This window comes from Artibeus jamaicensis, unplaced genomic scaffold, assembly GCF_021234435.1.
Source record: "Artibeus jamaicensis isolate MK-2021 breed Jamaican fruit bat unplaced genomic scaffold, CSHL_Jam_final contig_3230, whole genome shotgun sequence".
Taxonomy (NCBI): Eukaryota; Metazoa; Chordata; class Mammalia; order Chiroptera; family Phyllostomidae; genus Artibeus; species Artibeus jamaicensis.
The window spans coordinates 5,336,972-5,351,011 of NW_026521764.1; the positions used below are offsets into that span (position 1 = coordinate 5,336,972).

The 14,040-nt window shown below is 48.8% G+C and overlaps 2 protein-coding genes across 6 annotated transcripts in view; one reads left to right on the top strand and one right to left on the bottom strand.

Annotated features, from left to right (window-relative positions):
- Window positions 1-4,156, top strand: part of TAX1BP1 (Tax1 binding protein 1) — a 106,245-nt gene extending 102,089 nt beyond the window's left edge. For all 5 annotated transcript variants that reach the window (XM_037126463.2, XM_037126461.2, XM_037126464.2 and 2 more), the window contains 2 exons: window positions 1,616-1,698; window positions 2,303-4,156. In XM_037126463.2, coding sequence (XP_036982358.2) covers window positions 1,616-1,698; window positions 2,303-2,504 — 285 coding nt within the window. In that variant the 3' untranslated portion in view covers window positions 2,505-4,156. The remainder of the gene's footprint in view (window positions 1-1,615; window positions 1,699-2,302) is intronic.
- Window positions 4,157-4,361: 205 nt separating this feature from the next.
- JAZF1 (JAZF zinc finger 1) overlaps window positions 4,362-14,040 on the bottom strand; it is a 298,667-nt gene continuing 288,988 nt past the window's right edge. The window contains exons 4-5 of the mRNA XM_037126575.2: window positions 12,520-12,689; window positions 4,362-6,695 (exon numbers count right to left, since the gene is read on the bottom strand). Of these exons, the coding sequence (XP_036982470.1) occupies window positions 6,519-6,695; window positions 12,520-12,689 (347 nt within the window). The 3' untranslated portion in view covers window positions 4,362-6,518. The remainder of the gene's footprint in view (window positions 6,696-12,519; window positions 12,690-14,040) is intronic.

Here is a 14,040-nt window from a genome sequence, read left to right on the forward strand (position 1 = left end):
CCTTGGTGTGGGACTTCATACAGCTCCGCTTTCTGATGATTCTGGGTGATAATTGTAGTTTAGTTGTAATTTTTGCTGTGATTGTACAAAGAGGTGAGCCGTGTTTACCTATGCCTCTATCTTGACCAGAAGTCTATTTCCCTAAATGCCATTTCAAAGATTGTTTTCTTTTTTCAAAGGAAAACGAGAAAACTTTGTTCATTATTATTTGATACGTAGTTGCTGAAGCAGTTTCTGTGTTTCAGTCATCTTAAGTTTAGCAAGTTGAGCCCTGGCTGGTGTAGCTCAGTGGATTGAGCACGGCCTGTGAAGCAAAGGGTCACTGGTTCAGTTCCCAGTTAGAGCACATGCCTGGGTTGCAGGCCAGGTCCCCAGTAGGGGACACATGAGAGGCAACCATACATTGATGTTTTTCTCCCTCTCTTTCTCCTTCCCTTCCCCTCTCTCTAAAAATAAATAAAGTATTTCAAAAAAAAGTTTAGCAGGTTGAATGATCTTCTGCATTATTTTTCCTTTTTGTATCTGTAGATTTAAAAGCTGTCTGGGTTTTAGTTACCTGAAGACTTTTAATATTTGAAATATATAAGTACTTATATTTTCCCCAATCCTTCATTATCTCTCCTGTATTTTTCTTTGGCCCAAGTATATCCTAAGGGAATCATGAATGTAAACAAAAGCATTTTCTCATGTGATGGACAGGAAAGAAAAAGCCTCTCAAGCCCTTTCTCTGAGCATTCAGGAGGGGTCACCATCGGAACAGTAGGCACCCCCTGCCCCCAAAAGGTCACCTCAGTTTGTTCGTTCATGTCGGGTTGCATACCAGACGCTTTTCTGGTACCTTGTCCATGACAGACTCCTCAGCCCACGGGTGGCGGCTCTGGGGCAAGTGTGACTGCCCAGGGGAGGAGGCGGACGGGCACCTGCCATGACGCGGCTGCTCTGGAGCGACGAGAGGGCGTCGGGTGCCGACGGAGCACACACAGGTCTCCAAAGAGTGACCGCAGGGGTCCGGCCTGGAACTTCGAGCCAGTGTTTCTTTTATATCGAAACTCAGATTTACAGGTTTTTAGGGGTCTTCATTGACAATCTGTAATCAAATACTTGATTTTGAGTTTTGTTCCGTCACTCCAGACTTTTGAGACTGGTGGTTTGGTGCTTTGCTTTAACATGGTACTCAGCTGGGCTGGCGTGTGTGTGAGCCCCAGTGCCTGTGCTGCAAACCGACAGGTTTACCTAGTTTGTATTTACTTGCAAATTAAGGTACCAAGCGAGAGTAACAGGAAAAAGAAGGCAGGGTTGAGATTTTCATGGAACAATAAAAAGTCAAAGTTACCTACATGTAGGTTCAAAAAAGCCGGATGATCTCTACCTTGTTCACACACACAGGTGTGGTATACTTTCCATTCCACTGACTTCTGCTCGTTTCAAGACAGTAACACTTAATTCACAGTGAAATATTTGGTAAGAAAACCGACTTTGTGAAAATCGAATCGAATGGTAACAGAAGTAAAGTCTTTGAAAGAGGAATCTTATTTTCTGTGTACTGGGTGTGATTGGATTAAGGACTTAGGTTCAGTCTCAACGTCCTCAAAAGCTGCATGATTATCTTTTGCAGGAGGCCGAGAATGTGCCCCCTGCTCCCGACCGACCCAGTAAACGTCTGCACGGGCACGCAGCAGGCTTCTGCTTTGATTCCAGGTAATTTTTCTTTCTTATGTAGAATATCGATTACATGGAACATGGTTCTCAAAGTTTGGTTCCTGGAAACTTGTTAGAAACGCATGTGATCAGGGACCCACCTCATACCTTCTGAACCTAAGTTTCTCGGGGTGGGGCCCAGGGAAGCGGGGTGCGTATGCCTTCCAGGCACGAAACCCTTTGGGAGCCAGTGCTGCAGGTGCTCCGAGTGGTTAAACCAAGGAGCGCTGTCGGGAAGTAAGTCGCATTACTTCTGCAGGCTTACGTGAGGCCCCTTCTGTTAGTTACAAATTGAAGAATTCTTGTCACTAAGCCTCATTTTACATAGTGTGATTGCATTTTAGAGATTTTAATGGAAAGGTTTTTCTTTGTCCATCCACTTGTGAAACAATTTAGAGGCTTTGTGAATGGTTCACACAGCTGTCAGTAGCCAGCATTTAGGAGGAAGAAAAGGTTTCTGGAATAAATGGACTTTCAAGATAAATTGTTTACAATGAATATCAGCTTAACTAGATAAATGTAGGCTTGTTATTTACTGAAAGATACCATACTGCTAGAAATTTACTAGAAATACGTAATTCTTTCATTTCTTTATTTCTTCAAGCTTCGATGTCCACAAGAAGTGTCCCCTCTGTGAGTTGATGTTCCCTCCCAACTACGACCAGAGCAAGTTCGAGGAGCACGTGGAGAGCCACTGGAAGGTGTGCCCCATGTGCAGCGAGCAGTTCCCGCCCGACTACGACCAGCAGGGCTTCGAGCGGCACGTGCAGACCCACTTTGATCAGAATGTTTTAAATTTTGACTAGTTGCTTTTTATTACTAGTTAATCATACAGCTTAGCAGTTTTAAAAGATGATCTCCAGTAGACCACTAGGGAGAACACAGGTGATCGCTTCCCTGCACCCTCTACGGTGCTTTTCTGACCAAGGTCCCCTTGGAGTTGGGTGTTACTAGGGTAGGGCCAGCCTTTGGCTTATCAATAAATAGAATTCTAACCTCTTTTTCTTACCTGCTTAAGAAAAGGCGTTCTTGGGTGTTTATATTTTTATTTATTCCCCAGTTTGCAAAATATATGACTAAAGGAAACAAGGATTATTTTAATGTTGCTGCTCTGAAAAGATATGTACTTATAGTGTGTTATTTAGCAGAATATTTACAAGGTTCTGTTGAGCTTGGTGATTGAGCATGACTACTAATATTATGTAATAAAAAGCATTTATCATGAATCTTGCAAAGTAATTCGTTGAATACAGAAAATTCCATAATTTGGCCCATGAAATGGGGTTTCTTCTTTAACTTGCTTTAGAAATGGAACCGTATATAGAATGAGAGCATATGCTTATAATACAGCAGATATTTTTTACATTAGAAATGTTTGCTTTAGGAGTGGGAAGCACACGTTGCTAATTGGTTCTGCTTCTGCCCCGTGGGGAAGTGGACCCAGGGGGGCCAGCACAGTGGCTTCACGTCACGTGATCTGCGCAGTGGCATGAAGGCACAGAGTGTGTCCTTTTTCACCTTTTCCTAATGAGAGTATAACTTTGAAATATTCTCAGTAATTAAAAATGTAACACAGAAACTCAGATGAAAACAGCATATTTGTTATGTCTCTGCTGTGTATAGTATTCTCATTAACATTAAAGAGGACACATTTTTGGAGGTAATTGTCAAATTTATTTGTGATAGTTTTTCATTAAATCTAGTGTCTTGGACATCTTTTTTTTTTAGTCTGGATTTTAAAAAGGGTTTTTGAACTGTATTTCTTTCTCTTAGACTATGAATGTTAACAATATTAAGTACTGGCATTTTTATCCTGAAAATATTCAAGCTTGTCAAAAGCAGACTAGCTATTTAAGATGTTATGCTCGTATTCACTGTGGTGGCCTTGGGGGCGCTGCATATGAGCTGCGTCGCACAGCATGTTGCTTGTATGTGTTTCTGGGAGAGAATGTGCCTACTGCTGGAACCCTCTATAAAGGTCTTCGAGTTTAAGGGGAAAACAGCATCAGGCAGCCAGAGGCCAGATGTTTAGGACAGAGCAGACCTGGGGCCACAGTACAAGTCGGCTGTTTCAGAGAGAATGTTTGGTGATGGGAGTGATTTTGTTGCATCAGTACTACTACCAGTAAAATGGGATTGTTTATCTTAACTAGTCTAGAACTTGAGTAGCTTTTTGCCTCCAGCTGGAAAACATCAAAATAGGCCCAATTCCATTGTGGTCTGAGAGCATGCTTTGTATATGATTTATATTCTTAGGAGTTAAAGTGTGTCTTGTGGCTTACAGTAGTAGTCTTCCTCCGCGAGCGGTCTGAGTGGGCTTGGGCATCGTGTATTGTGTTGCTCGGTGAGGGCTGGTTACAGTTCGTTGACACTGTTGGGTTCGGCTGGGTCTTGCGTTGCTGATAGAGGGATGTTGACGTCCCCAAGTTAAATAAATAGTGGATTTATTTCTCCTAAACAGTTCTATCATTTTTTTTGCCTCCCATGTTTTGATGTTCTGTTGTCAGGCAAAAACCGAAAATACAATCTGCATGCATCCCCTGCACTCGGGGCGGGGCAGCGGTGGAGGGAGGCGGCCTAAGGAAGAGTAAGGGGCTGAGCGGGAAGGTGATTTGTGTTAGCAGACGTGATGATGAGTGTGCCGTGGAAACTGAAGAGCCACGTTTATTTTGGGTCAGAGACGGTTTATTTTAAATGTGATTTCATTTACATTTATAAGCAGCTTTTCTTGACAGGATTTCGAGAAAGTTGCCTTCAGTTCTAAAACCTCTGTCACTTTCAAACTTAATGTGCTCTGTCCCCAACAAAACATATGAAAATATAATTTAAAGCACAGTTTTCACAGACACAGTACAATACATTCACTATACACGGTATAACAAAATATTCCCATCCTTGCCTGCTTAGTAATACTGTCACAATGAAGAAGCAAGTAGAAACTGGAATTTGTTTTACAGTTGAAAGAAATGTTAACATGCACGATGACTATTTTATGACTGCTTAGCTGTTGAACTACTTATCCAGCCTGCGGTTTCTTGCACTAGAAGGAGCGAAGCTAATTGCTAGCCTACAGAAAATTTTGGTCAATTATAGGTAGAGAGGAAATAGCCAAGTAAGACCTTCTTATGCACCAAGTAGTGGCTTTTCCTGTCTGGATCACCCTTTTTTAAACATCCAGGATAGCACTGTGTGTTCAGGACCAAGACCACTCTGCGGAGAGCTGAGGGAATTCTTAGAGGGCAGTGTCTTTGCAAAAACTTAAAAATTTCTCATTTGAGTGAGTTCCAACTTAAGCACATAGAAGCTTACTCATCTGGCTAACAGAATTGTCTCGTCTTTTCAAAATGTCTGAAAAATTGAGGAGGGACACCTGCTTCCCAGCAGTAAAACTTGAATCAAATGAGAATAGGAAGAAAGTTGTAAGCAATGCAACTCTGCTTTTCACCAGTTTTGTGAGCAGTTGGCTATCTCAGCAACTTTTATTGCATATGAGGCAATTGGTAAACTCATGTTTAAGGAATAGCACTTGGGAGAAAAGAACATGCAAGGCATGATGGTACTGTTGGTGAGAAAAACCTCAGGGATGGTCCAGACGTAGGTTACTCTGACAGGTCACAGATTAGTCACCCTGACCACCTGCTGCAAGAAAGCACTTAATTGTCAATAAGGCTCAATTTCTTTTCGGCAAATTGTTCCATAAAGCTAAACAGACATTTCCCATGGAATACAGACATCTCCAATGTGATAGGAAAGTGCCTTTAAAAAGTCTAAAAACACAACATGAAGGAGCGATAGGGTCCTTAACAAAAAATGTTCCTTTGAACCGTGCTTAGAATTTTAATTCTTGTTTGCGACCCACAGGTTTATTAGGGCAGTGGTTGTAAGAATTGGCAACACATAAAACATTAACTCTGTTGGCAATAGAGAACTACAAAGTGCTTTAAAACTTCACCTAAAGATGAAGATAGAACTAATGTACACACACAATTTGCACGTAAGTATTTAAAAGTGTTTCCTAACAGATCTCAGGGAAAAGTTCTTCGTTAAATGGGTATCTTGGTCTGCAGATAACAGTCTGCACAAATCGAACCCCTTGCACCCAGCCAGGCACTCAATGAATGTGCTTGGTCGATGAGAACTGAACAGACTGTTGCACAAAGATGCTATTTATAACACTAAGGTAATTGGTAAGTCAGATGGCAAGATTTTCAGCTTTTCAAAGGGCAAAAGGACTTGCAAGATAAGACACAGAAAGCACACCTTTATGTATGTTATTTAAATATGAAAATACTTTTAGCATATTATGTTAAACATTCTTTCTTAATTTACATTTCCATTACCTAAACTCTTTCTAATCACAAATTCTAACTCCGTTATGTAAGGCATGGTAACCAGTTTGATGATGATTTTGGTTTGAACATAGTTGATGTGTTGAAAAACCTCAATCACGTTACAATCTTGGGGAAAAAAACAAACCTCAGTGCAGCCCCTCCTCCCCCCAACAGCGATCACTGCAAGACACCAGAACAGTATGCAACATGCCCTCCACCGTAGTTTGTTTTGGGGTAAATGTGCTGAGAACCTAGAGCTTTTTTTAGCACCTTATATCAAAGTAATGAAAATGGTATGATGATTACATGTGCAAATGTACAAAATCATTGACTCTACAAAGATACATCATTCCAAAATTACAGAAAAAAGTTTAAAGCATGCATTTAATTCTTTAAAGGGTTGCTGAATGCTCCCCCTGAAAAAAGGTGGCTGTTTTCAAAATCAGCAACTGCTGGTGAGGATTTCTTGGCACAGTTACGACCAGCATGTTATTGCTGCATCTTCCTGATGATCTCGGCCGACACTGGGGGGTGGAAATTGATTGTGTGGTGCCGCAGGCCCTGAGCTGTCTTGTAACTCTTACCGCAACGACATTTGAATGGTTTGCGGACACGAATCTGTGTTCTGTGACCATTCTTGGCATGGTACTTTATGCCATTCACATTCTGTGGAGGAGATAAAAATACCACCTATTAGACGGTGTCATACAGTGTCTCGGAGCGGGGAAAACCATAGTGTGCTTCCGGGTGGCAGCTGTTCACACAGCCAACTCGGGTCATTCCAAACTGCCTCCGCCTGAAACGGAAAGCCCCGAGTTCACGTTCTACATAAAATACGGACGTGAGCCCCACAGACTGTACAGAAACACAGTCCCCTCTGCCTGCAACTTAGCTTCCCTCCAAATCTTTTCCACTGTGAAGAAAGGGCAGTTATATAAAACTGTCCTCGGGATGGCTGGGGACAAAGCCTAAAGAAAGCAGGCGGATCAGGGCAGGAGAGTCGAGTACAAACTTACAGCTGACACTCTCCCCCTATCAGAGTTTGTCCGTGTTCAGGTCTGTGTGAAGTCGGCGTCTCCGCCGTGGCGGGAGCTCCCTGCCACGCGTAAGTACCACCGAGCGGACCAGGCCTGTAGTGGACTTGAATGATCTTGAGATTAATGGAAGTCTCAGCAACAGGAGAGTTCCAGACCTCAAACTGCCCCACAAATCTCACATGGTACATAAAAAGCCTTTCTGGGCTTCTGTTCATTGATTTTGCTAGCTTATTAGCATATTCTGTGTAAAACTTGCTGCCTAGACTTACTCTGTAACAGGTTAAACAAGTTACTGGTGCTCATTCCGTTAGATTGGCTGAGGGACCTGAGTAACTGGTAGAAGATTTAAGAAAGAATAAATGGCAGAGGCGATAATAGAGCACAGGTCTTGGGAAGTTTCCGAGTCAGCTGTTGCCAGATTGGGGTGAAGGGAAGAGAGGGCTTGACACGTGAAGTTACTGTGCACAGACCCCCAGAGGCGGCGGCTGTCTCCAAAAGCATGGCCTCGATGCCGTCCCCGCTTCTGAGTCCAGTCCCGTGACCGACTCAAGCATTCTGGTATGTTCTCTCTTTCTTCACATGCAGCCCTTCGTGAGCTCTCAGAGAACAGGGACCGGCTGATGCTGTTTCATGAGCACCGAGCACGGTCTCTGGCATTGGAGTTAGTGAATTTATTGGAACATGCATCACCATTGTTAGAGCAGTTGAGTCATTGAACAAGTTGAGCAGTTGAACAAAATGTGTTCAGTGCTTATTACCATTTACATTTCCTTCTTGGAGATTCACATCAACACCTTCCAGAAGTCCTATGGAAGAGAATCCTTGCCTTCGCCGGGCCGAGGTGTGCCAGATAGCGACCAGGTGGCTGTGCTCCCAGTCTGAGCTTGTCCAGTGAGTCAAATCACAAGGGCCCTCTGCCCTGCACACCTACCTGCTCTTGGCCTTCTGCACCTGCAGCCCCCGTCCCTCCTGCCTGCAGGGTGCAGGAGCCCCTCATTAATCTAGAGGGAGTAAGAGCTTGCTGCAGCGGGTTCCAGAGGGCAGTGACAGCCGCAGAATGGTCGATGGGTACATGGGCCCTGCCAGCCTCCCCACTGTCCCAGCCACCCCACCAGAAGCCCAGGCCTGAAAGGAAGCCGACTCGTGTTTCGAGCCCCCCCCCGGCATCTTGCTGCAGCCAAGACAGACTCAGGCGAGAACTACCTAGCTGGAGCCAGGCAACCACAGAACCTTGAAAATGATGGTTTTAAGCTACTGGAAAGACAGTTGACAGTTTTATGGCCATCAGAGAAAGACTTCACTTTCCAAGAAATAGTAAAAATATGTGAGTCTCCTGGCTCACAAATGACAGAAGTGTGCATCTACCTGCTTCGTATCCCATTTATTAGGTTGAGAAGTTCATGGAGCACCCAGTAGGATCCCTTTCTGTAGAAGAAGAGTTACTGAAACATTCATGTTCTCGTTCTCACAGAGAACTTGTTGCAAGACGGACCATTGAAACTCCAACTACCTCTGTGCCCTAGTACCACTCACACTTCGTCAGAAAACAGGAAATCAAAAATAAACATTTGACCAACAGGCTAAAAGGCACAGCAACCCCAACAGGATCAGAGCTTCACGCTCTCCATCCAGGCCTGAGATTTCACAAATAATTAGGTGAGGGCAGTTTTGAAACTGGAAACGATGAAAGCCGCAGGGAGTGGGTCGCACCCAGTCTGGACCCAGAGCCTGCTGGGCGCAGCACGAGCCCAGGCTCCAGTGGGTCGGTTCTGTCTCCTCCCAGGCTGGAACACGGACGTGACGTGTGTCCGGCTGTGAGGAAAACGGGCAGTTCCGCACACCAGCCTTAATCTGGAGAAGTTAGGAAACAGTCACGCTTCTGGAAACACGTGGCACTTCCAGGGCTGGCGGAGAAACAGCCTGCCTCACCTCTCTCTGTGGCTGTGGTGGGACGTGTTCGCCGGTGCCAAAGCCTACCCTGATCACTAGCGTTAGCACAGGCTCCACCCAGACTCAGGATTTCCCCCCTGTTCCTTATACACAGCAATGGGAACGCCCACTTTCTAAGACTTTAGGAGCTTAAAAAGACGTTTCCAATTGCAGACATCTTAAAATGAGTTTGGTCTTGAAAAACTACCAAATGGTGGCAGGCAAGTTGATAGTGGCAGGCTTACATCCTCTGACCTCTGAAGAGGGAAAAGGGACTTCAACTTCAGTGGGGCATGGAAGGTAACTGATATCAGACTCCTTGTGCTGAGGGCTGGCTGCCTGCGGTCTCAGAATCGGTTCTCACATTTCAGACTGACACCGGGGGACAGTGAGTTGCCAGAATCACAAGCTGCGCTGGGAGCCCGGGGGTGCAGGGTGCCAGAGCCCGCATCTCCTGCCACAGTGCCACCCACACGCCTCCGTGGGGTGCTGGCTGCTCGTTCCTCAGCTCCACCAGTTGGCGGTCTTTGAAACATCTTAGGTGTTGGGAAGGACTGGGACCCCTGCTGTGCAGAGGGCTGCTGCCTGTGGCGTGCAGTGAGTGGTCTGACGTGGGGCTGGCGCGAGGGGAGGGGCGGGGTGAGGTGCAGCCAGGACGGGGTGGTGGGCGGAGCAAAGGCCTCCACTTCCACACTGGGAGGGGCTGCCCTGATGAAGGACCAGCGCTGGACGACCACACAGGGAATCTTCTCAAGATCGCACACCAATGGCACCATGAAACCTAAAGTCTGGACACCCGGCGTGGCTATTGTGTCCTTGACTGTGTGATCTCTGCTGTCGGTGCTCCGGCCTGAATGACCGCAGCAGGTACCGCATGCCCTCCACAGAGAGACTGTGACTCTCAATTTCCTGTGGGCCTTGGTGTTCTTTCTACATCAAGGAGAGGATGAAGTTGCTCGGAGTTTTGATGAGGAAGAAAAGTGGAAAAACCAGCTGAGGGCCGGGGTGGTGGTATTATTAGACTTAAAGTAAGGCCACCCCGCCAGCCTGGAAGGTGCAAGTCTGGCAGAATCTGGTTTCCCCAGAGGCCACGGGCCCTGGGGCAGCCCGGGCGGCACACCTGCTGGCCTGTGTGTCTGGGCGGCAGGGGCTGCCTGCCGTCAGGGGCCGGCTCAGCCCGTGTTCTCCCTGTGGCCAGCGCTCAGATTTCAGGGAAACTTTGCAGTCGGGGCGGGGGGGGGGGGGGGGGATTGGTCTGTTTTCTGTTTCTCAAAAGTGCTACTTTTGCTAAACGCTATTAATCTTAACCACTAACATAAAAATCACCAAAGTAAAAAACCTCAAAGCACTCCATCCCGCCCTTTAAACTCACACCCCTGTAGACAAGGGTGGGGAGCCGTCTCCACTGCCGGGAGTCGGGGGGAAGGAGGTGCGGCAGCAGGGCAGATAAGAACCGCGGCTCCCGGCCCGAATGTGGCGGCGGGTCCCCAACAATGAAGGCATGCTGCCTGCTTGGGGTTCCAGCGGTCAGCGGGGGGGCCCCTTCCCCTGCATTCTCCGTCCCTTTATCCTCAGCGCATGCACTGTGCCCAAGACCTGTGCTGGGCGCTGAGGAGGAGCCTGTGAGTCGTGGGACCCGCAGACGAAGCACGTGGGGAGGTCCGAGGGCGTGGTGGTCTGAGCGGGGAGTCGGCCTGGGCACTGGCGAGGACGTCTCAGCAGAGGTGGCACCTGTGTGGTGCCCTGAGAAATGCGCACAGCCGGTGTCCTGCGCCAGTTCCCCGCCCCCGCCCTGGGGCCCCATCAGCACTAAGTCGGGGAAGTTGGAGATCACAACATCTCTCGATCCTGCCCATGCCCACGACACCGGGAGAAGATGCCCCGGCACCATGCTGTCCCACTTGGCCCAGAGAAGCAGTGCCACCACCGTGCATCCCCCCAGCCCAGGAAAACAAAGCCCCTCCCCTCCTGGGAGTCAGGCCTGCCGCCTGCCGCCACCCTGCCATCTGTCAGTGATGCAGGATCGAACCACTTCTCTGTTTCCTCTGGGCCGTCGATGGAGACTTGACAGAAGCCCCAGCGATCGGGATGCAAGACAACTACTGGAGGAAACTGCTAGACACCCAAGAAAAAAGCAAAAGAATAATGAGAAGATAGAAACGACTGGGGAGAGGATGTAAGAAAAGGATCGAAGCTGGAGGTGGAAGGAGAGAGCACCTCGTACTCAGTCGAGGGCACAGCGTCTGTTTTCAGTCTGCCTCAGTCTGGGCCATTGCCAGGCGCCCGGTCCTTTCATGGGGGGTGGGGTGGGGGTGCAGGGAGCCCTGACACACAGTCCCTGCACTGGGCAGGAGACAGCCAGGCGGCAAAGCCCCAGGGACCTGCATCTAGAAAGCAGAGAGAAGCAGGCCCTGGGCAAGCAGGCCCCACACAACAACAGTGTTCCCTGTCAAACTTCCTCTGCATGCAAATAAAAGACCAAACCAAAAAAAAATCCTCTTTCTGCAATGCTGAGCTGCCCTCTGGAACCGGGAGCATGTCTAACAGGCCAGGCCCCAGCGCCCAGTCGTCCCGCAACCCACCTCCTGAGCCTGGTTCAGGCCCTACCGGGGGCTCATCAGGATGTGCAGTTGAGACTCCCTCCACCCCTGGGGGGGGGTCCCTTTTCATTTTAGTTTCAACTAAGTCACCCAATGCTGGTTTTAACAGTTTCAGAGTAGATGCAATGTGGGCCACTCCCTTGCGTTTCGTGCTTTTGTACCGACGACCGATATAAAAAGTACTGAAACAGATTATTTTCAGTGCTCAGACACATACTTAAGGAAGAGCACTGGGAGAGGCACTTGGGCTGCCGGCTGAGCCGGGGGAGTCGGTGCGGTGCTGGGGGCCCAGGTATGCAGAGTCTGGTGCTCTGTCCTGGTTGGACACGGGGAGCTTACATTTTTAACAAAGCGCCCACCGTGCACACAGCTGACGGGGGTGGGTGCTCCTCGGGGCTTTGTCCCACTGAGTTTGTTAGTGAACAGTGCGGTGCCCCTCAGAGGGGACGCTGAAGCTGCTGGTGTGAGGAGAATAGTATCAAAGCCCCTTTTCTCCTCATCTCCTTTCCTGCTCACGGGGAGAAGAAGCAAGAACTTTCTCCACTGGAAGCCCGATACCCGACAAGGTTTCCCAGAAGGGCTCAAAGCCAAGCCCTGAACACTTGGAAATGGCCTCCTGTGAGCCACCCGGGCAGCCAGCCCCTGCACTGGGGAAGGTCTGGCAAACAAACAGGTGACATTTTGTGACCTGACTGATACGACACAAATTGGAAGACCATCAGAGGTCCGATCCTCCCACCAAAACATCTTGACTTACGGCCCCCACAGGTCAGCGGAGGGGAAACCCACCGGCACAGCGGAGGGCCGTGTCTCTGGACCGCCCCTCTCTCCAGAGGAAGGAGGGGCTGCCGCTGCCCGATGGGGCCTTGCCTCTCCCACGAGGGTCATGCCGCATGGAGTGGTGTTTTTTTTTTTGTTTTTTACCTTGTATCTCTTTTTACATCCAGGAACTGGGCAGGCAAAAGGCTTCTCTTCCCCGCCGTTCATGCACATGGAGCTGAGGATGGCTTCGGAGCTGATGGCGCTCTCCGTGGTCCAGGACTCGTCACTGTCCGACTCCTCGTAGTCCACCTCCTCCTCGTCGTACTCGCTGCCTGTGGGGTCACAGAACAGCAGGAGCGTCAGGAGCAGTCACCTGCCTGCAGGCAACTGGAGGGGCCGAGGACAGGACCGGGGACGGGGTGGGCAGCTCCTGCTGCCCCAGGAGAGGGCATTACCGGCACAAAGAGCAGCAGGCCTATGGAGACCCCAGGCCAGTGCTGGTGGGACGACACCGGCAGTCACGCCTTCAAGGCCGGGAGTGGGCTGAGCAAGAGCTGGAACGCGGGTCTGGGGCAGGTGGGTCTACGACCGCAAAGGAGCCAGGGAGCCTCTGAGGCCACAACCAGAAACAATCCTTAAGGACGACACCTCCCACCCCAACGCACACACACACACGCACACAATGACACCTGACATTTGGTCGGACAGTACTCGGCTCCTTAGTTTCATGCTTTGTTGGCCGAGCCATTGCAAGAATCTGGGATGGGGTTACAATGTACACCTAGTAGGTATTTATACTTTAGTAGAGATGGATTCGAGATCTTTTCCTTTATAGGTTGAGCTGGGAAGACCATGAGGACATTTGTAAAGGGGGTCACCACAAGCTCGGGAATAGGGGGACAGAAATGCCCAGAGCTCCAAGGGCAAATTGTCAGGGTCAGAATGCAGGTCCAGATCACGGAAGACCAAACAACTGCCCACCACGCCTGTCCCCAGGGAACTGCCCGACACTGTCTGCGAGGCTGGGAGGGCCGACCCACCCTGCCAGACAGCGAGGACGGGGCGGGGGGCTCCTCGGTGTGGCTGAGGTCAGGGTCTACTTCACTGGCTTCTGTTCCTGAGGGCTGGGTGGGAAACTACTTCAACCAGCAACCCCTTTTGCTGTTTTTAAATGAGGCCCAAAGCCATTTATTTTGAGCTTCTGCATAATACGACCCTGAAGGACATAATTCCACAGATCATAAACAGTGTAAAATAATATGTTGACAAGTCCTAATGCATTTACGAGCCCGGTGGAATAAACAGCATCACAGCACAGCATTAATAAGACTGAGACGGCAGCAATCACAGTTGTGAAACCCACCCCCAGGTGTGAGGCTGCGCTGCACCAGGGGCGGCCTGGGTGCTCCGTGGGCTCCCTCCGCCACATCAATTATTTCACCACCGAAACCTGGCACTTTTATTGGGTTTCATTTTAATAGGCATTAATAAGACTGTTTGAAGAGCCAGTTGAGCCTGGAACAAGGACGCCAGCATCTGAGGCTAAACACTTAAAAGGATGCAGGAAGGAAGGAAGGGGCCTCAAGTTGTCGGAGTGCATCTCGGGTTTCAGGCACCTTAGACGCGTCGAATCACCCCTTTAATCCTCCAGTGACCCTGTGGGGTGGCCCTGGCTGTCACTGT